This window comes from Perna viridis, chromosome 6, assembly GCF_037379345.1.
Source record: "Perna viridis isolate PV_CMFRI_1.1 ecotype Kerala chromosome 6, ASM3737934v1, whole genome shotgun sequence".
In the NCBI taxonomy this organism is placed as follows: Eukaryota; Metazoa; Mollusca; class Bivalvia; order Mytilida; family Mytilidae; genus Perna; species Perna viridis.
In genome coordinates, this window is record NC_142450.1 from 27,809,540 (window position 1) to 27,831,516 (window position 21,977).

The 21,977-nt window shown below is 32.2% G+C and overlaps 1 protein-coding gene across 3 annotated transcripts in view; it reads left to right on the forward strand.

Annotated features, from left to right (window-relative positions):
- The window catches only part of LOC148614345 (NPC intracellular cholesterol transporter 1-like), a 34,098-nt gene extending 12,898 nt beyond the window's left edge, over positions 1 to 21,200 (forward strand). Inside the window, exons 1-9 of one of the 3 annotated variants that reach the window (XM_088588443.1) lie at positions 491 to 638; positions 2,506 to 2,607; positions 9,519 to 9,620; positions 14,172 to 14,319; positions 14,771 to 15,347; positions 17,062 to 17,194; positions 17,911 to 18,164; positions 18,608 to 18,702; positions 20,266 to 21,200. In XM_088588443.1, coding sequence (XP_088444569.1) covers positions 2,512 to 2,607; positions 9,519 to 9,620; positions 14,172 to 14,319; positions 14,771 to 15,347; positions 17,062 to 17,194; positions 17,911 to 18,164; positions 18,608 to 18,702; positions 20,266 to 20,432 — 1,572 coding nt within the window. In that variant the 5' untranslated portion in view covers positions 491 to 638; positions 2,506 to 2,511 and the 3' untranslated portion in view covers positions 20,433 to 21,200. Of the gene's footprint in view, positions 1 to 490; positions 639 to 2,505; positions 2,608 to 7,500; positions 7,650 to 9,518; positions 9,621 to 14,171; positions 14,320 to 14,770; positions 15,348 to 17,061; positions 17,195 to 17,910; positions 18,165 to 18,607; positions 18,703 to 20,265 lie in introns of those variants that run through there. The other 2 variants (XM_088588442.1, XM_088588444.1) reach the window with 2 other exon arrangements.
- The last annotated feature ends 777 nt before the right edge of the window (positions 21,201 to 21,977 follow it).

Here is a 21,977-nt window from a genome sequence, read left to right on the forward strand (position 1 = left end):
TGCCTGGAGCCTCTTGGTATTTAGTCAATAAGACTTAAGATGACAAAGATAAGTACACAAAATTGACTGTTTTTTAAGATAGTCAAGAAGATACATATATATATATATGTGTGTGTGTGTGTAAGTGTATATTTTAAATATTGTTGCACATACTATTTCAATGATTCTGTAATTGACTTTTTGCGGAAAATATTTTTCGGTGGACTTTTAAAATACTATAAATTATTTTAACAATGATGTTCTATTCCTCAGATCAAAACTTTACAATAGTAAATTGTTATTTTGTTTCTATGATTATATTTTGTTTCTATGATTATTTGTGTTTTGTGACAAAAACTCTTTTTCAAACAAATGGAAATTTCAGGAGATCCACATCACGATTTTTTCCTGCAATTAAATTTAACATTTAGCAACTCAATTAGAGATGACATGACCATTGAAAACATAGTGAACTATTGCATTTTGTATCAAACACATTAACCACCTGATTATGAAATTACACTTCATAACGAGGTTAAATAGTCATATCCTGTTTTAAAGTATTATAAAAGATAAAATAGATGGATTTTCCATTTTATCAAGTTAGTTTTCCTGTGTGAATTCTGCATACTAGACGGAAACATTCATTGACTTCACAGGTAAGTACTCTGTTGATTTTCATTTGACTCGAATGATTTATTTCCTCACAAAATTAATACTTATGACAGTGTATATTTTGTTCATTTGTTCGCCTCCATTATTAAACGAAAAAACAAGTAACTATGCAACCCGTATACATGTGGTGTCAGCTCAACTACTTGCGAATGGATTTTTATGAAATTGAACATAACAAAGGCTGTTATATATATAACTTGAAACACAAAGAAATTCAGCGCTAGATGGGCCAAAAGTAAACTGGAAGTTTTTTCTTGATTCAGAAGTATAAGTGTAATTGCACAGGGTCCCTTACCAAAAAAGAAGGCCGGTTTAGATTTTGGTGTTTGTTACTGAAAGGAACAAAAACAAATGTATTCGATTTCCCAAATAATAGATTATTTATGTGTCATAATGAATGTATATCACAATATTCTATACCATAAATATAAAATGCTATTAACTTTTGGTTAATGACTTTAACCGTTTAGTTATAAGCGGCTATAAAACAGGCAACAACCAACATTTTACTGGTGTCGGATCAAAATTTGAGAATAGGTGTACGAAGATATATAGATATTATTAATTGGACAACATAATTCCATATCACCGAAAAACATCATGATTTATTTCGAGAGACATTAAATTACCGATTGGAAATACATGGCAAAATGGGGCCAAAATAAGCAGAAATAGCTTTTCTCACATTTTTTACGCTCCGTACTGGTGCACCTGGTCCATGCTCCCAGTTTTAGTGGAGTCCGAGTTGCTTATTTACTTTCGTTACTTTGTATGTATTATTTTGGTTAATTTATTTGCTTTGTTGTGTTTATCTGTTTTCCATGTCTGCCCTTTGTCCCTGGATTACATTCTTTAGGTTCCCTTGATTAATCTTTAATTTCGGCCAGAACCTTGGTTCCCTTGATTACTCTTTAATCATACTTTGTTATAAACTTCTAAGAACACATCTTACTTTACCACTTTTATCAGTTATATTATTACAGTTCCATGCAAGTCAAAACCTTATCAAAAGATCACCATTGATAGTATAACCACGTTAGAATTGCTTACTTGTACAAACGTACAATAACCATGTTTCACTTTGATGACAATGTTAATGCAGATGTATCATTATTTTCAACAATGCATCCGTGTTATAATTCGGTGATACATCTTAGTGTAATTAAAGGATGCCAACATTTTGCATACGTTATAATGCATTGTAGTTATAAAGAATAATAAAATAATAGTTCATTGGTTCGGTTTTGTTTTGACTTATTTGATGAATTCAAAAACCCACTTGTTGGGTAACACGAATCAGGATGAACAAAACACAAAGCTCACAGTATGTTCTTTTTATGATTTTGGGGTGTTAAGAAAAACATCAAATCTTAAAAGTTAAATTAAGTGTTATTTAAAAGTAAGCAAATAATTTTTCATTAAAACTGGTGTCTTTCATGATTATCCAAACTTTCTTCCATGTAGAGTTATAATATCTATGGCCATGGTTTTTTCTTTAGCCCACAAAACTGTGCTTAATTTTATAATTACATTTTTTGACAGTAAGAAGTTGCTGCGAATTAAGAAATTTTCGGCGAAAGGAAGGAATAAAGACTTTCAATTTTGTATATTAAAATTGTCAAATTGTATATATATTTTTTATTTATTGTTATAGCCTTGCACACGGTTTCTTTATCAACAATTTTGTTATAAAACGATGTCTGCCATATGCGAAACTCATTTGTTTTCATGTTGTTATTGAAAACAAATCAATTCATTTTAGAAGTCTTTTTTTATGAAGAAAGGAAGTTATTTTCTCACTAAAATAATATACGATGTGCTCATCAAATTAAATTTCATTGTCATTTGTAGGAGGGAATGGAAAGAATCGTTTTTCTGTTTTTCTTTCTGAATTTTCGAACAACGAATTCTTTTAATGTTATCAACATACTGCCATACTCAGATGGTAGACAGGTAAGAATTTTATGTGTGATTTCGTGTGAATAAATTTCTTATAAAGTAAAGATTTTAAAAGGGACCAATTACTCTAGTGCTGCTGACAGGCATTAAAAATCGCTTTAGTTTTCGACTTTAATGGGCCTAGAATGTCAATGGAAAGGTTAATCAATTTGGTTTTTGAATATCGTACTGATTAAAGTGAAAAACGGTTACGTTTTCTGCTATTTTGCATTAACTAGAGGAGGGGTAAAAGATCAATCGAACCAAATACACTTTTGCAGGTAATTTAAATAAAATCGTTTATTGTAGCTAACGGAACACAAGTAATATGTAAAGATCACATGTATAGAATTTCCAAAATGTAAAAAAAAGACTTTTTCCGACAAAAGTTGACTATTTAATTGGAGAACAAAACTGCATCCAAAAATTGTTGCATTTTACAGTTGAAGTGCCGTGTTCGGTGCAGGTAGAAACGTATTGATTTTTTGTCCACCGGAAAGATCAGTCCATCACTGAATCGTGTTCATTTGTCATGAATTATGAGAATTTAGTAAGAGATAAACCGATTTGTATAAGAAAACATATTTTCCTAAATGACTGAGACATTGTCACTAACAAATATACAGCTTTCTTTAAATAAATAGTCCATAGAAATAAAGGACAACACATTCAGTTTGTATTCATTTTATTTTGCTAATATACTTTTTGGTGTTATTGCCGTTCGATTAAAAATGTTTTATCTACATGCACATGAATTAACATACTATTAAGAATTGGCTATGATAAAAATTTTGTCTATTGAAAAATAACATAAATTTTCCATGTGCATATTGTTTATTGCGCGAAGTGCAATAAACAAAATATGCACATGGAAAATTTATTTTATTTTTCAATACTATTAGACAAAATTTTTATCATTGCCAATTCTAATAAATCAATTTTAAAAACAGGTTTATCTATAAACACGAGAAAAGTAGCTCGGAATTTAATTGAATAAGGGCGTGTCAATATTTTTTTATCCATTGAGATATAACAAAATTATTCTAACCAATCTGATTACAGTATTTATCTCAAATTGATTTATTTTAAAATAAAAGCAGATAGGAGTATTTTTTCACATGGTGGCTATGTGTTCAGGCTATAATACGGAAAACCTGACCGCAAACCATAGTGGTGCACCGTGTTGGGAAAGATGTCACGTTCCTTGCACGGTAAAGAACCCTGCTAGGAGGCTAAATTGCCCGACCTTACCAACCCCTCCCCCTTTTTTTAGTGGCAATCACAATTTGTCGACAATATTTGTCCTTGTGTTGCATCCTTTTTTTCATTTCATCTTTATTTCATGTTCATTGTATCATCTATTTTATTATAGCTGAAATATTGCTGCCATGACGTAAAATATCACAATATTTTATTAAATCATCGGTTATTTTCATTAAACAACTAGTTACAATAGAAGATCAATATCAACAGAAGCAAGCTATCAGGAAAAACATGCCTGTCAAAAAGTTGGTGATGTTTTATTTGAAGATATTTTGGACAACACTTTTGCATTTGTAATCAGTTGTTAAAACGGTGAAATTACAAATGTATTGGAGTCCAAAGTATACAAATTCAATTACTTGCCATGATGAATTTCCTCGTTTGTACCATGAATATTCAAGAACAAAATAAAATAAAAAAGTAGGTTTAAGAAGATTATTAGCATCTTCAATTTTAAATACTATTCACATGGAATTATGGGTACTTGTGTTATTTTTAGAAAGCTTTGCGTCATTCCTATAATAAAATCACATTGTTGACCAATCAGAAAACAAGAAACGTAATTGTTTCAGGTAAATATATAGACCGGGGTCATTCCTTCCTTAAACAAATACTCACGCCCCCCCCCTTTAGAAACGATCGTCCCGACATACATTTCCACATTTAGGTAAAGGTTTTTGCTCTAAAATATATCTTAAGTCTTTGAAAAACATTTATTTCAAAATATTTTAGCGATTAATTCTATGAAAAAGGTATATTTTATGCTTTTTAGAAAGCGTGTTCACTCCCGATTTCTTTACAACAAAACGCGAAACGAAAATTACATTATCTCCCCTTTTCGACGTGACGTGATTGGCTGGCCGAATACTAAAATTATGACATTGTAAATATTGGACTATTATATACGCATCTGAATGTTGTGTCAATAAAAAAATAACCCGGTATAAAGCAGAGATTGAATGATAAAAGTCTTCAGCAACAATGTTAAAAAATAACTGATTCCCCAAAATTTTACAAGGAAGAAGAAGCGATTATGTAGATTATTATAAAGAAGATCTGAGAGGTCTATGTCAATTAATATGTAAAATGTAAATTAGTCACATAATTTTGCCATTGAAAAAGGCATATATTATCCATTCCTCATGAAGAAAGAAAATACTGACAATGACACACACTTCATGTTTTATTATCCAAAATTGAAAGAACAAAGATCTATTTTTAATAAGAATAATAGCAAAATAACCGAACACTAATCCGATCAATGATCAAGTATATTCCAAAATAAATCTAATAAAATAGATATAACATAACCGGAGATTGTCCTGACTTGGTACACGCATTTCAAAAGGAATTATGGGTTGACTCTATGTTTTCCAGCGTGCCAAACCTCCCTCTTCCATTGCGACATGAATATATATGACGGTGGTGATTAAATAACATTTGCATGATATAGTTTCATAATCGATATATCAGTGGTTATATTATTACAAAGAAAAAATTACGAAATATAATCACTACTCATATTGTTTTAGGAGATACTGAGTATTTTTCAACCAAGGACCGATATCTGAAAAAAAAACTTAGTTAACAATCCTTTTGGAACGCTCTCCAAATATAGCTGATTCAGGAGTCTGTTACGCAGATATATGATATGGCGTACAAAGAAATCAGAGTAATTAGTACTTGCTCTAGTTTAGTGAATCAATTGTGAAATAAAAACACCGTATACTGGAGATGAAGGTATATAGCTGCACATATAAAGACATTTTTAGATTTAAAACTAAAGTCGCCCCTTTTATTATAAATCTTTGTACTGAGACGACCACTGTTTTCAAATTCTAAATGTAAGTCCAAAAAGGTGCTGAACAAGCTGCTTCTATTGCCTCCTTTACATATGAAGCTCTGGTGAATATATTTAAGGTTACTATTTACAAAAAGAAGGGATCTCAATATACAATATATCATCATTACCGTAGAGCAGGGGTTTAATTTTCGCTTATTTTCGCAGATCGGCAACAACCACAAAAATAAAACCCGTGAAATTTTATGCCGATGTAACGGTCATTTCTTAATACGATACTTCGGTACTTTACCCGGAAACTTTCCTTTTAATTTTGTGATGTTTTGACTCTAATATTTTTGAAACAATGGCAACAATTACCTCTTCAGACCGCGAAAAAAAACCACGAAAATATCTTCCAGACGTTTGGCCTTCATAACCCGCTATACGGTATATCTCGAATTTTCAATAAATCCACATATAAAAAATGCCACCACGAGATAGCTGGTCAAACAACTAGTTTGTTTCCATCTTTCACAGCAGACACTATCTTTGTAAAATACAGCTAAATACTTTTCTTTCGAGTCCTCACATTTTGTTGCGATGTTTAAAGAAGGCTTGAAGGACTCATTTTTATTTAGGATTTCATCTTTGTAAAAGCAACAACGTGAGTTATTGGAAGTCTTGCATTTTCCTGGTTGGTCGGGACAACAATGGTGTTTAACAATACGATGGTGCATTGTCAACGAAATCAAACGTTTTATCAAATAAATAGCTCCGTACTTCAAGACATAGAGAAATTATGGTAATGCATGATTTGGTGTAAAGACATTACTAAAGCTGTAGCATGCTCAAACATCATTTAATTTACTTTTTTTATTCATAATTCTATATGATCTAAAGACAACAATGTATGTTTCAGAAGTAATTTCAATATTCTGCTGTTGACAAAAAACACTATGATGACAGATATATTTCACTATGATCTTACGGTTTAAATTCATACAATAATGAGATAAACAATGGCAGAAAAAGTAGACGTAGATATAAGCCTTAAATTATCTCGCTTCTACTTTTATTAAACCAAAGCAACTAATTTTGAAATACTGAAGCTTCAATTTTTCAAATTTCCCTTGATTAATCCCGGCAATATTTGTTTTGTATATAGCAACTTCCGCACAGCCAACCATTGTTTCACAGGGATCAATACGAACATGGTTGTTTAGGATTTCATCTTTATCAAAGGTAGACGTATTTGGCACTACCTGGGGTGTTACTATCAGTACCCACTTATTAGATAAGTCAATTGAGGTAATGGGCTTTACAAACAAATAAAATGTTGAAAGACAAAATCTAACTGACTGGGCGATTCAGGCTGCCTGGAGCCTCTTGGTATTTAGTCAATAAGACTTAAGATGACAAAGATAAGTACACAAAATTGACTGTTTTTTAAGATAGTCAAGAAGATACATATATATATATATGTGTGTGTGTGTGTAAGTGTATATTTTAAATATTGTTGCACATACTATTTCAATGATTCTGTAATTGACTTTTTGCGGAAAATATTTTTCGGTGGACTTTTAAAATACTATAAATTATTTTAACAATGATGTTCTATTCCTCAGATCAAAACTTTACAATAGTAAATTGTTATTTTGTTTCTATGATTATATTTTGTTTCTATGATTATTTGTGTTTTGTGACAAAAACTCTTTTTCAAACAAATGGAAATTTCAGGAGATCCACATCACGATTTTTTCCTGCAATTAAATTTAACATTTAGCAACTCAATTAGAGATGACATGACCATTGAAAACATAGTGAACTATTGCATTTTGTATCAAACACATTAACCACCTGATTATGAAATTACACTTCATAACGAGGTTAAATAGTCATATCCTGTTTTAAAGTATTATAAAAGATAAAATAGATGGATTTTCCATTTTATCAAGTTAGTTTTCCTGTGTGAATTCTGCATACTAGACGGAAACATTCATTGACTTCACAGGTAAGTACTCTGTTGATTTTCATTTGACTCGAATGATTTATTTCCTCACAAAATTAATACTTATGACAGTGTATATTTTGTTCATTTGTTCGCCTCCATTATTAAACGAAAAAACAAGTAACTATGCAACCCGTATACATGTGGTGTCAGCTCAACTACTTGCGAATGGATTTTTATGAAATTGAACATAACAAAGGCTGTTATATATATAACTTGAAACACAAAGAAATTCAGCGCTAGATGGGCCAAAAGTAAACTGGAAGTTTTTTCTTGATTCAGAAGTATAAGTGTAATTGCACAGGGTCCCTTACCAAAAAAGAAGGCCGGTTTAGATTTTGGTGTTTGTTACTGAAAGGAACAAAAACAAATGTATTCGATTTCCCAAATAATAGATTATTTATGTGTCATAATGAATGTATATCACAATATTCTATACCATAAATATAAAATGCTATTAACTTTTGGTTAATGACTTTAACCGTTTAGTTATAAGCGGCTATAAAACAGGCAACAACCAACATTTTACTGGTGTCGGATCAAAATTTGAGAATAGGTGTACGAAGATATATAGATATTATTAATTGAACAACAAAATTCCATATCACCGAAAAACATCATGATTTATTTGGAGAGACATTAAATTACCGATTGGAAATACATGGCAAAAATACAGGGCCAAAATAAGCAGAAATAGCTTTTCTCACATTTTTTACGCTCTCTACTGGTGCACCTGGTCCATGCTCCCAGTTTTAGTGGAGTCCGAGTTGCTTATTTACTTTCGTTACTTTGTATGTATTATTTTGGTTAATTTATTTGCTTTGTTGTGTTTATCTGTTTTCCATGTCTGCCCTTTGTCCCTGGATTACATTCTTTAGGTTCCCTTGATTAATCTTTAATTTCGGCCAGAACCTTGGTTCCCTTGATTACTCTTTAATCATACTTTGTTATAAACTTCTAAGAACACATCTTACTTTACCACTTTTATCAGTTATATTATTACAGTTCCATGCAAGTCAAAACCTTATCAAAAGATCACCATTGATAGTATAACCACGTTAGAATTGCTTACTTGTACAAACGTACAATAACCATGTTTCACTTTGATGACAATGTTAATGCAGATGTATCATTATTTTCAACAATGCATCCGTGTTATAATTCGGTGATACATCTTAGTGTAATTAAAGGATGCCAACATTTTGCATACGTTATAATGCATTGTAGTTATAAAGAATAATAAAATAATAGTTCATTGGTTCGGTTTTGTTTTGACTTATTTGATGAATTCAAAAACCCACTCGTTGGGTAACACGAATCAGGATGAACAAAACACAAAGCTCACAGTATGTTCTTTTTATGATTTTGGGGTGTTAAGAAAAACATCAAATCTTAAAAGTTAAATTAAGTGTTATTTAAAAGTAAGCAAATAATTTTTCATTAAAACTGGTGTCTTTCATGATTATCCAAACTTTCTTCCATGTAGAGTTATAATATCTATGGCCATGTTTTTTCTTTAGCCCACAAAACTGTGCCTAATTTTATAATTACATTTTTTGACAGTAAGAAGTTGCTGCGAATTAAGAAATTTTCGGCGAACGGAAGGAATAAAGACTTTCAATTTTGTGTATTAAAATTGTCAAATTGTATATATATTTTTTATTTATTGTTATAGCCTTGCACACGGTTTCTTTATCAACAATTTTCTTATAAAACGATGTCTGCCATATGCGAAACTCACTTGTTTTCATGTTGTTATTGAAAACAAATCAATTCATTTTAGAAGTCTTTTTTTATGAAGAAAGGAAGTTATTTTCTCACTAAAATAATATACGATGTGCTCATCAAATTAAATTTCATTGTCATTTGTAGGAGGGAATGGAAAGAATCGTTTTTCTGTTTTTCTTTCTGAATTTTCGAACAACGAATTCTTTTAATGTTATCAACATACTGCCATACTCAGATGGTAGACAGGTAAGAATTTTATGTGTGATTTCGTGTGAATAAATTTCTTATAAAGTAAAGATTTTAAAAGGGACCAATTACTCTAGTGCTGCTGACAGGCATTAAAAATCGCTTTAGTTTTCGACTTTAATGGGCCTAGAATGTCAATGGAAAGGTTAATCAATTTGGTTTTTGAATATCGTACTGATTAAAGTGAAAAACGGTTACGTTTTCTGCTATTTTGCATTAACTAGAGGAGGGGTAAAAGATCAATCGAACCAAATACACTTTTGCAGGTAATTTAAATAAAATCGTTTATTGTAGCTAACGGAACACAAGTAATATGTAAAGATCACATGTATAGAATTTCCAAAATGTAAAAAAAAGACTTTTTCCGACAAAAGTTGACTATTTAATTGGAGAACAAAACTGCATCCAAAAATTGTTGCATTTTACAGTTGAAGTGCCGTGTTCGGTGCAGGTAGAAAAGTATTGATTTTTTGTCCACTGGAAAGATCAGTCCATCACTGAATCGTGTTCATTTGTCATGAATTATGAGAATTTAGTAAGAGATAAACCGATTTGTATAAGAAAACATATTTTCCTAAATGACTGAGACATTGTCACTAACAAATATACAGCTTTCTTTAAATAAATAGTCCATAGAAATAAAGGACAACACATTCAGTTTGTATTCATTTTATTTTGCTAATATACTTTTTGGTGTTATTGCCGTTCGATTAAAAATGTTTTATCTACATGCACATGAATTAACATACTATTAAGAATTGGCTATGATAAAAATTTTGTCTATTGAAAAATAACATAAATTTTCCATGTGCATATTGTTTATTGCGCGAAGTGCAATAAACAAAATATGCACATGGAAAATTTATTTTATTTTTCAATACTATTAGACAAAATTTTTATCATTGCCAATTCTAATAAATCAATTTTAAAAACAGGTTTATCTATAAACACGAGAAAAGTAGCTCGGAATTTAATTGAATAAGGGCGTGTCAATATTTTTTTATCCATTGAGATATAACAAAATTATTCTAACCAATCTGATTACAGTATTTATCTCAAATTGATTTATTTTAAAATAAAAGCAGATAGGAGTATTTTTTCACATGGTGGCTATGTGTTCAGGCTATAATACGGAAAACCTGACCGCAAACCATAGTGGTGCACCGTGTTGGGAAAGATGTCACGTTCCTTGCACGGTAAAGAACCCTGCTAGGAGGCTAAATTGCCCGACCTTACCAACCCCTCCCCCTTTTTTAGTGGCAATCACAATTTGTCGACAATATTTGTCCTTGTGTTGCATCCTTTTTTTCATTTCATCTTTATTTCATGTTCATTGTATCATCTATTTTATTATAGCTGAAATATTGCTGCCATGACGTAAAATATCAGAATATTTTATTAAATCATCGGTTATTTTCATTAAATAACTAGTTACAATAGAAGATCAATATCAACAGAAGCAAGCTATCAGGAAAAACATACCTGTCAAAAAGTTGGTGATGTTTTATTTGAGGATATTTTGGACAACACTTTTGCATGTGTAATCAGTTGTTAAAACGGTGAAATTACAAATGTATTGGAGTCCAAAGTATACAAATTCAATTACTTGCCATGATGTATTTCCTCGTTTGTACCATGAATATTCAAGAACAAAATAAAATAAAAAAGTAGGTTTAAGAAGATTATTAGCATCTTCAATTTTAAATACTATTCACATGGAATTATGGGTACTTGTGTTATTTTTAGAAAGCTTTGCGTCATTCCTATAATAAAATCACATTGTTGACCAATCAGAAAACAAGAAACGTAATTGTTTCAGGTAAATATATAGACCGGGGTCATTCCTTCCTTAAACAAATACTCACGCCCCCCTTTAGAAACGATCGTCCCGACATACATTTCCACATTTAGGTAAAGTTTTTGCTCTAAAATATATCTTAAGTCTTTGAAAAGCATTTATTTCAAAATATTTTAGCGATTAATTCTATGAAAAGGGTATATTTTATGCTTTTTAGAAAGCGTGTTCACTCCCGATTTCTTTACAACAAAACGCGAAACGAAAATTACATTATCTCCCCTTTTCGACGTGACGTGATTGGCTGACCGAAAACTAAAATTATGACATTGTAAATGTTCAAAACAGCTTTTTTACCTTGCCAAAATATGACAACAGAAGTGACTATACTTTCTTAGATCAATCAATTCAATGCACAAACCGCTTACTACAACTGCTCTATACGTGTATGTTAACGCCGCAAAAAGTCAGTTTAAAACGACTTGTAAACAGTTAGTATAGGAAATAATAGATTGTATCCCCCGTTTATAAACGTCTCGATCAAAAGCCCATCATTTATCTCATTTTCTTGATCCGTCTCTGTCGTGGACTATGATGTTTTCTTTGAACTAATATTCTATGCTATAGTTGTGTCCTATTAATACGGCTACTTTGACGTCTTTTTGAGAGGTAAACATTTTTAGAGGTTTTATTGCGTCTGAACTTCCTTAACGATAGTTTTTTTTTTTTTTTTTTTTTTTGCTTTGGAATTTTTACAAGCAATCTGGGTTTTTTTCAACTCGTTTAATATAATCCGTTCAATGCAACGTCGGACCCAGAGGGGGAGGGGAACAGGGGGTTGGCACTCCCTTTTTATAGGAAAAGTCATTTTCATTTTTAAATTGACAAAAAATAATAAATAATGTCCTAGCACACACTCCTCTTTTCTGAGGAACCCCGGCTGGCACCCCTCCTTTTCAAATTGTGGAACCGCCCCTGCAGAGGATATGGCATTACAACCATCAGCCAGACACACAGTTAGTTTAGTAAGACATGAATATGCACATTCTTCCATACAAAGTTCAAAAGTTCTCAGTTTATGTATCGTCAAATTTATTACGAAATCCAGCCTTCTTAGAACCTCTATGTCACATATTTTGTTTGAGAATCCTTGATTCATGGTTAAATCTTTAACGTTGTATTTGAAGTCCGAGATAAATAAAACAAATAAAATCAAAGACTGAAGACTTCACAGTCGCTAATCGTCAAATATTTACTGTCACTGATTTTGACAAACTTTCAACACCCGAAATGATACAAATGCGATATGCTCTAAAATCAGGTGACTTCCGCTAAAATCTTGGTTTCTTTGATTTTCGTAACTGTTATGATCTCGTTCTAATACAAGCTAAAAAACAACACGCATAGACATGTGTATGATATGTTTAAAAAAGGTACGTTGTAGCGATCTTTGGGTCGATTATGATATTGACCAGTGAACCAGATTATGAACCTGATTAAGCAGCTGGCAATAAATAGTCTTGTAACGAGCCTCAGTGCCTGAATCGGAAACTGGGTAATGTTCAAAGCTAACCGATCATTTCATGTAAAATTCCCGTTCTCGTACAAGCACGTAACACACGTAGAACGCATGTATATAAAACTTAAGAGGTACATTTTTATCTCGTATGTAGCTAGAACTATGACGCTATGGTGGTGAACACGGTGAGGATCTGCAACATTTAGTGGCGTATAACTACATATTTATGCAAATCATATGCGAATATTAAATACAAAAATACGAGTGCAAGGAGTCGCTAACAATATTAGCGACTTCAAAAAAAGTATGATTTTTTGAATGAACAACAATAAATCTCAAAATATTAAGTTTTTCTGCCAAAACGTAAGGAAGACTCGATACTTGGCATGTGTTCCTGCTCATAAAACAACCGGAAAACTAGACAAATTGTCCGGAAACGATTCCGTGTTGTAAACTTTTAGTACAATTAAAAGTATGTATGTGAAAATTTGCAACTTCAAACTCATTTTGCAAAGCTCATGTTGCAGATCGAATCGAAAACGTTGTGTTTATTTTATTTATTATGTTGTACAGAATATTTAGATTTACACATCGTAACATTCTATAGTGTCTTGTTATTTTTTATTATTGAAAATGCACTAAAATGTAACCAATTTTAGGGATTTTTGTTCAGTGATTGAATAATCGACTTGTTTCGGAAAAGTTCTTTTTACTTTTTTGAAATTCTATATATGTGATCTTTACAGGTTACTTGTTTTGCAATACCTACAATGAACGATTTCAGTGAAATTACTTTTCACTTAGGGTCAATTGATCTTTAACCTCACCTCTAATTGATGCAAAATAGCAGAACACTTTTCTTTTTTTCAGTGTTAGAAAAGAATGATATTCAGAAACTAAATTGATCTATCTTTCCATTGACATATAATATAGCCGTATACCCTCCGTCCACTGCACTACTTATTTGTTATATCAATCACTGCAAAATCATGTGTTCATCAACTTAAAGGCAGAGACAGTGACTGTTAACAACATTTTAACAACATTGCAACCTTTATTCCCCACTCTAAGATTGCTAGACATTACACAAGAGTATCTGATTATGCTTGGGATATTTGTCGACTTATAATCACTAGTACGTTTCATAAACTACATGTATAAAAATTCCTTATTTTTTCGGTTTATTCATTAACTATGTCAAATTTACAAAAAGACCTTATTTCATTGTTATTTCAAGGTTAATGATGGGCAATGTGTAATGTATGGTGAATGTGGTGATTCATATACAGGCAAACTGAACTGTCCGTATTACGGACCTCCTAAACCTTTGAAGGACCAGAAAGCTGTAGAAACTCTTAAACGCTTTTGTCCATATTTGGTTAAAGGTAGATATAATTACAATTACAAATCAAAACTTTATGCAAGTATTACTGTGAGTAAATTGAGATTTGAAACTGTAGAAGAAATACATGGCAAACACAAAGTACAGAGACCAGACAAAATTCACACACTCCGTCTAGTTAATAAACTACAGATTTGAGTTTTGTGCTCACCAAAAACTGGGCACAGTCAAATCCGTCTATTTAGAATAAATTGCTTTTTTAATAATACCGTGTATATGCATATAACGATTTGATGTTTTTATATGTTGTCTATAATCAGTCGTCATTAGTTGTTTTTATAATTATTTTAATTGGCAATAATTAACTTGAGCACCAACATATATGTTGTCATAAGAGTTATAAATGGTTACTGATAAACCACGATGAAAAATATTCAAGACAGTTCCTACGTCTTGATATTTTCTTTATTTCGTACAATCTACTTAATTTTCAGATAATCAACCGCTGACATGCTGTGACGTAAATCAGTTACGGAGTTTCGAACAAAACTTTGCCTTAGCGGAGCAGATTTTTTCGAGATGCAGATCTTGTTTTCTAAATTTTATGGCGCTTTTCTGTGAAATGACATGCAGTCCGTACCAAAATGATATACTAGCAACCAATACGTCGACTGACCAACACACTGGGCGTCAAGTCGTGACCTCGGTAGAATACGTTGTATCACGTGACTACTCAGACAGTATGTTTGCTTCTTGCTCACATGTTCAACTGCCGAGTGCAAATGAAAAGGCAATTGCTGTATTATGTGGTAGACCAGCTTGCAGTTGTACACCTCAAAACTGGTTTGATTACATGGGAGATCCAGCAAATGGACATCAACCTTATACCATATATTTCAAGATAACCAATGATGTTGTATTTGTCCAAAATAAGAAAATAGTTCCTATGAATTATACGACTATTCCATGTACTGACATGTGTGGATGTCACGATTGTATCACGACAAAGTGTCCCCCTTCTCCGAAACCACGTCCTTGTCCAAATGGGTCTTGTTTTGACGGAAAAATAAGGTATGCATACAATAAGAGACGTTTACATAATATAAATCAATATAAAATATCTTATTATTAGGAGTTATACATGGAATTTTCTACTGTAAATTAGCGATGCACAATATCTTTTCAAATTGGTAGTTGAAATATCAGTGTGTAATATTTATAAGATACGACCTCGTTCCCTTACGGTACCACCCGTCTCGTCGCCGCATCCAGCATGCTAACCAATACGCCACCGGTCATCCCATAAAAAAATGATTATTAGTTAGCGTAGTGAATCAATGGCTGTACTGCAGACGATGCAGGAAAGTGAGATACTCATTATAAAATGTTTTGTCTACTGTCAATTAGTGATGCATAACATTTATGAACTTCACAGTGAAAATAATGTTTTTTTTTTAATATATATGAGATACGAACTCAGAACGATAATCATTACGCCACCGGTCATCAAAAAAAAAAAAAAACACGATTAGTTAACGTAGTGAAACAATGGCGGTTGTACTGCAGACGACGCAGGAAAGTGAGATGCACATATTGTGGATATATCAATTCTGTCCGAAAACAAAGTAGGTGATTTGTATGCAATGGAGAAAAAACTAAATTGGAGCAACTCGGACTCCACTAAAAACAGGAAGCATGGACCAGGTGCACCGGTGTCAGTCCTAGAGGTCACTAACATTCTCTAGATTTCATTCTTTCACTTACGAGTGCATTGGGTGTCTTCAGAACTTAAGCATGCAACATGCTTAACATGCAAAATGGACAGATTACCGGCAGATGCTGCATGCTTTCATACTGCCAGTGTCATTTTAACTTGCGAAAGGATGATGGTCCATTTAAGAGAACATCTTAATACAACTATAAAAATGATAAAAACAAACAAGAAGCTGAGATTAATATAACAGAAAACAAATAACTATGGCACGCGGAATTAGCCATAACCTCGTTATCTATAGTATAACATCGTAATCTATGGGTTAACAGACCGTTATCTATGGGTTAACAGACTGTAACTCTCGATATCACCTGTGATCGATAATTAAATAACCTCTGTCACAAAATTTGGACGCATTGTAACAAAACAGCTTCATTTTTAATAAAGAATAATTTTTCTTTCGGGATTTGCAAAATTCCTTACAATAATGAAATATCTTAACTACGATTCAAACTTTTCAAATTAAAATTTCGCATGACTTATGTGGTGGCAAACGGAATTTTGCATTGTTTATAATGAATTGGATAAAAGTGCATAAAATAACATGGCTAGTCCAATTTTGGGGTAATTTCTATAAAAATGGTTAATAAATTGGGATTTTCAAAAGGAAAACCGTCCAAAGCCAGGAATCTGTGACAAAGTGTTGAATCTAACATGTCACAGAAGATTAGTATACATGGTATTTTTACTCATTTTGTATCGAATTGTAAGCGTTCTAAAGTTACACTTCTAATTCAAATTGGACTTGTTAAATGAAAATGATAAAATTGTGGAACAGTTTATCTTACAGACAGGATAAAAGACACTAAAGTCTATTCATTCTATCTATTCAGCCCTGTCGTTACGCATGTTGTACAAGTAAAATCTAATTATGAGGCAATGTCCAGTTCGTTTTTAAGACAGCCTTGTTAATTGAACTGAAGTAATTTATCATGTAATGTAAAAGATTGACTCGTAATCCAGTTTTGCTACAAGTAGTGTTGTTATTTGTTATTTTCTCTGTTTATTTAGGCCCCTGTTCAGACAAGAACAACTTGTAATCACACGACCACATAATAATACGGAAGTAAGACATCAAGTACCAGGACCAACAGTAGAGTATAAAAACTATACCTCTATATTTGATCGCGAATTTCTGCATCTTGTAAGTACCCATTCGGGGTCCTGGATAGTATTTTCTATTTTTTTTTTTTTTAAATTTCGACTTAATTTTAGATTGATAGTCATCACTATATTAGTAAAATCAAGGTCGGGTTTAAACGATTCCATAATTCGCAGGGCATTTAGGTTTATGGCTGAACTTAAAAAAGTAGACATAGAAAAACTACGATCCGAAAGAAAAGATTCAGAAATATAAAATAAAACTTGGTTTAGGTCTACGACAGACGCACGAATAAAGTACACGTTTAATTTTGATGGTTTATAAATAACCTTGCAAATTAATGGTGATTTATACACGAACTGTACATTATCATCACGATAATGATACATTATATTATTAAATATGAAATTAACATATTCACAACAGATATTTGTAAAACAACAAATTAATGAAAAACGGTCAGTAAACAAATTAATTAAAAAAAAAGCATTGGAGGAAATATATCTGATTATAAATGTTAACAGAATTAAATAAAAGGAATTACTTAGAAAGTGAATACTGGTATTGAGTATAACAATATGTATCATATGGATACACAAATTTAGTGAATATCACATTCCTCCCCAATTTGTTTAATACTTTTTTTTATATCTATAGAAGTAAATAAAAATGTTTTGATAATAGTATATTGTACTTATTTACTAAAATACATACATAAGAAAGATAAAAACAAAATAAAAACTTCCATACTGTTTCAGGTTTTAAAGCTGCAGGAAAAGATTTTTGAATTAACAACGCATTACAATGGTGAAAATATTCAGTTGCGTGACATCTGTTACACACCGGTAAATACAGTCGATACCGGGTTTCGTCATAAGAGTCGAGAATGCAGAGTGACCAGTGTACTTGGGTATTGGCAGAGTAACCACACAACTTTGGACGTCGTCGAAATGACAACCGATGGTTGGTTTGTAAAGGGAGACTACTTGGATCATCTTGATAGCTGTTCTAAGTAGGTAGTTTTTCGATTAAAGTAATAAAATATACATATGATTATCGTGACCTCCTATTAAACATGTTCATACAGTAGTCGATATCTATGTTAAGCAATGAACAAGAACGCCGGAAAATTGAATTAAGAATTTGCTTTCTTGGATTAGCTCCAAGGAATCATAGCTTTCCTTCTCGACATATTTTGAAAACATCCCAAAAGAAAACAAACAAACTATCACATCATTTCTTTACTTATACGTTTTGTTTTAATTTGCAATCATTGCAAAAAAGATCAGAAGTAACGCTCTGTTGCTTACATAACAGCCACTCAGACACGAAATTGTTGGGTATAGACTGAAGTCGTTACTTGACTTCATCTTAATTTTTTTTTCAATGAATTTATGTCCCCGAAGTTTACTCCTAAACTACCAGAAACTTCTTTACAATATCTTAATTTTACAGGGGTGATGCAGTTTTTGATGCTTATATGAATATGACCTGTGAGTCTAAGACGAAGGAAAGGATCCAACCAAATACTGTATTCGCTGGATATGGAGGTGCATATATGTTTATATAAGACCAAAAAAAAAATAAATAAATAAAATAAAATAAAACAAAACAAAAAGACAATAACAAAAAATACACCGGACATAAAAGTCAATGAATCCATACAATAGAAATATTCCATTTTTTTCAAAATAATGAGTAATTCGGTGGTTGAAAAGCAGATGACGGTCACACTCATGGTACACTTGGTCCATACTCCCAGTTTTTAATTGAGTCCTAGTTGCTTATTAATTTTTGTTTCTATGTACGTGTTATGTTCTGGTCATTCAAGTTCTTTGTAGTTTGTATCTATATTCCCAGTCTACTCCATACTTGGAATGAAGGGAACCAAGATTATAGCGGTAATCAAAGAGTAATCAAGGGAACCAAGGTTATAGCGGTAATCAAAACAATGCAATCCAGGGACAAAGACCAGACATGGAAAACAGACATACACAACAAAGAACAAAAAGTAACTAAAATCATACATACACAGTAACAAAAGTAAATGAGCAACTCGGTCTCACCTAAAAACTTGGAGCATGGACCAGGTGCACCGGTAGGGTAGGTGTCCTCTGCTTTTCTAGAAACACCCGCCGAGTTGCTCATAAAAAGTCAAGGCCGGGGTAGACAAACGAGGAAAGGAAAACTATAACCCGTTGAATAAATCAGTTTTCTTGGTGCTTATGGACACACCATAACGATCCACGAGTTTATGATGACGACCATACAACTTCTGTAGTGATGACTTCAATCTTGTAGCAACATAACCCTGTCCCAGAAGCCTATTTGTTAAAGTTCTAGCGCGATACAAACAGTCTGCGTAGTTTCGGCAAGCTCTGGCATAACATATGAGTTGTGATATGAACACTCCATACGCAGGTGCTGAAAGGATGTTGCAGATGAAAGGAAAGTGACAATTCTGAGTGAAAAATCATCACGTTTGTCGTAAAGTTGGTCAATAGTTTTCCTTTACCATCTAAATCTAAGTACAGGTCAAGATACGAGGCTGATTTCACAGTGTCTGTTGTATCCTTTATCTCTAGTTCTTTGGAGTAGATGAGATGTATCAAATCCCCGAAATTAGGATTGTTTAAAGATAATACGTCATCTACAATGTAGATAGCGGAAACTGAGATTAAAGGATCTAGCCAAACGATATTCTTTCTTTCGGATGAGATCAGCTTTAAAGTCAATGGAACATTTTGTTTTGATGAAGGCTCGAATCTTTATTTCCTATGTTTTTCTTTAAACTTCTAAAATTGACCGAAGGTCTTTAGCTTTTCCCTCAACCTTCATTGAGTAATTAATACACAATCTTTCATTTCCTTTAAAAGCCAAATGTCGCTGGTACTACACTGTACCTGTAATGAAATTGTTTTATTTGTCCATATTGTCATTTACATGTTCTAATTCTGATGTTCAACGTATCCCTTGTATTCCTTAAAAAATCAATGGTCATTGACACTGCCTTGTGAAATTATTATCGATCTTTCCACAACCAATGAAAACAATAAAGGTATTGGCATATAGCAACTGTACCTACTTTATATTAATTGGAATTCCGTTTTCAGGTAAGAATTACAACAGTGCAGTTGCTTTGATAATCACTTATTTCGTCAACAATTACCAAGATGACCGACTGAACGATATGGCAAGAGCATGGGAGTCAACGTTTACAGACTACATACGAAATTTCTCAAGTCCAAACATGACTGTCAATAGTGCAACAGCGGCTTAAGGAGCAGTACGCAACTACATCTATACTTAGATATTTTAATATTTCAATACTTTGCATGTTTCACCCTTTTACATTCAGTGAATGCTTGTTCTTAAATAAGTCTGAAAAGTATTTCTTTCTTGCTTATCCCAGCATACATTCGTGTAATAATGTATTCTTTAGTGTGGTGCAAGCTTTTCTGAAGAATCATTTGTTAATCAAAACGACACTTTGGAAATACAATGTGCTGTTGTAGTTATTTATTGCACAACGTAATATATTTACTTTGAAATACATTGATTAAATTTCATTGCACAAACTAAATCTGTTTTTTCGGCAACACTCTCGATATAGACATTCAAATCATCAAAATGGAGCGAACAAAATCACACTAAATATATTTTACACTGAAATATATGATATCTATGAAACCTCTTATGTTTTGGATGGTTTGATGAAAAACTGATTTAAGGAGGTAAACTAAGGGTAAGGGACACAACTCTTAAAATCATTGGAACGTTTGTATTCAGCATTTTACATCAATCTTATGTAAGCATTTAATTAACTGGAATTCATTTTATTCTGCTTCAAACGAAAGCTTGAGAGGCTTTGGTGAAATTGAATATGATGCAAACATATCACTGATTTCATGAGTTATGTCCCTTACCCTAAGTCTACCTCCTTCATATGAATGTTTTTTTCTTCTTTGCAAACTAAATGTATGGTCATAAATGTTCTTGTAGTTATGCACGAATACATGAATATGATTAAATGTCTTTTTCCGACGCAGTCGGTATAGTTTCGCTCTTTACCCTTTGACCTTAAAGACACTCTTCTATGGAAACGCAAGTCACCTGATCAAAATGCTGTTTCCAGACTGGTCAAATACTGATAACTTAGTGGGGGTCGAAAAAGGAAAGTGAAATTGTGTGTCATGCGTAATTTCCTGATGAAAAGTATAAGTAAAAAAAAAACCAAATTTTACTGTGTCGGCTATCTTTTTTAAAGATAGTACTTGTCTTCATATAGTGCTTGTAAATTTTGTATGCCATACGTCTTTTCAATAGTAATATTCACCACACTACAGAGAAAAGTTGAACTACACAGTGATATGTTTGACAAACTTACAAATTCAAAATAATTGTTTTCTTGATAAGACTCGACAGCGTACACACACAAACTACTATGGTTGAACCGAGGGATAAATTCACTGCTTTTTTCATTGAAATTCGATTGAGTTCGATTAGGTCGGGGCATACCTTAAACTTTAAAACAAGAAAAATAGACTACAACCACCTCATTCAAAATAATTCGAGTCAATTGAAGCAGACAATTACCTACCGCCAAGATGTTATTGCCATGTTTGGTAGAATATAAGAAAGAGACATTGACAAATGGAATGAAACTTTCCAAATAATAAAGATAAAGAAGTCCTAATAATGTTGTTATTTTTGGTTTGTAATATTGCTCATAGCAGTTAAAATATTCAACATGTTAATATGCATACATTAAGAGAATTTAATTAATGCCGTAAGAACGTGTATTGTACTAACTAAGTGTCATCAA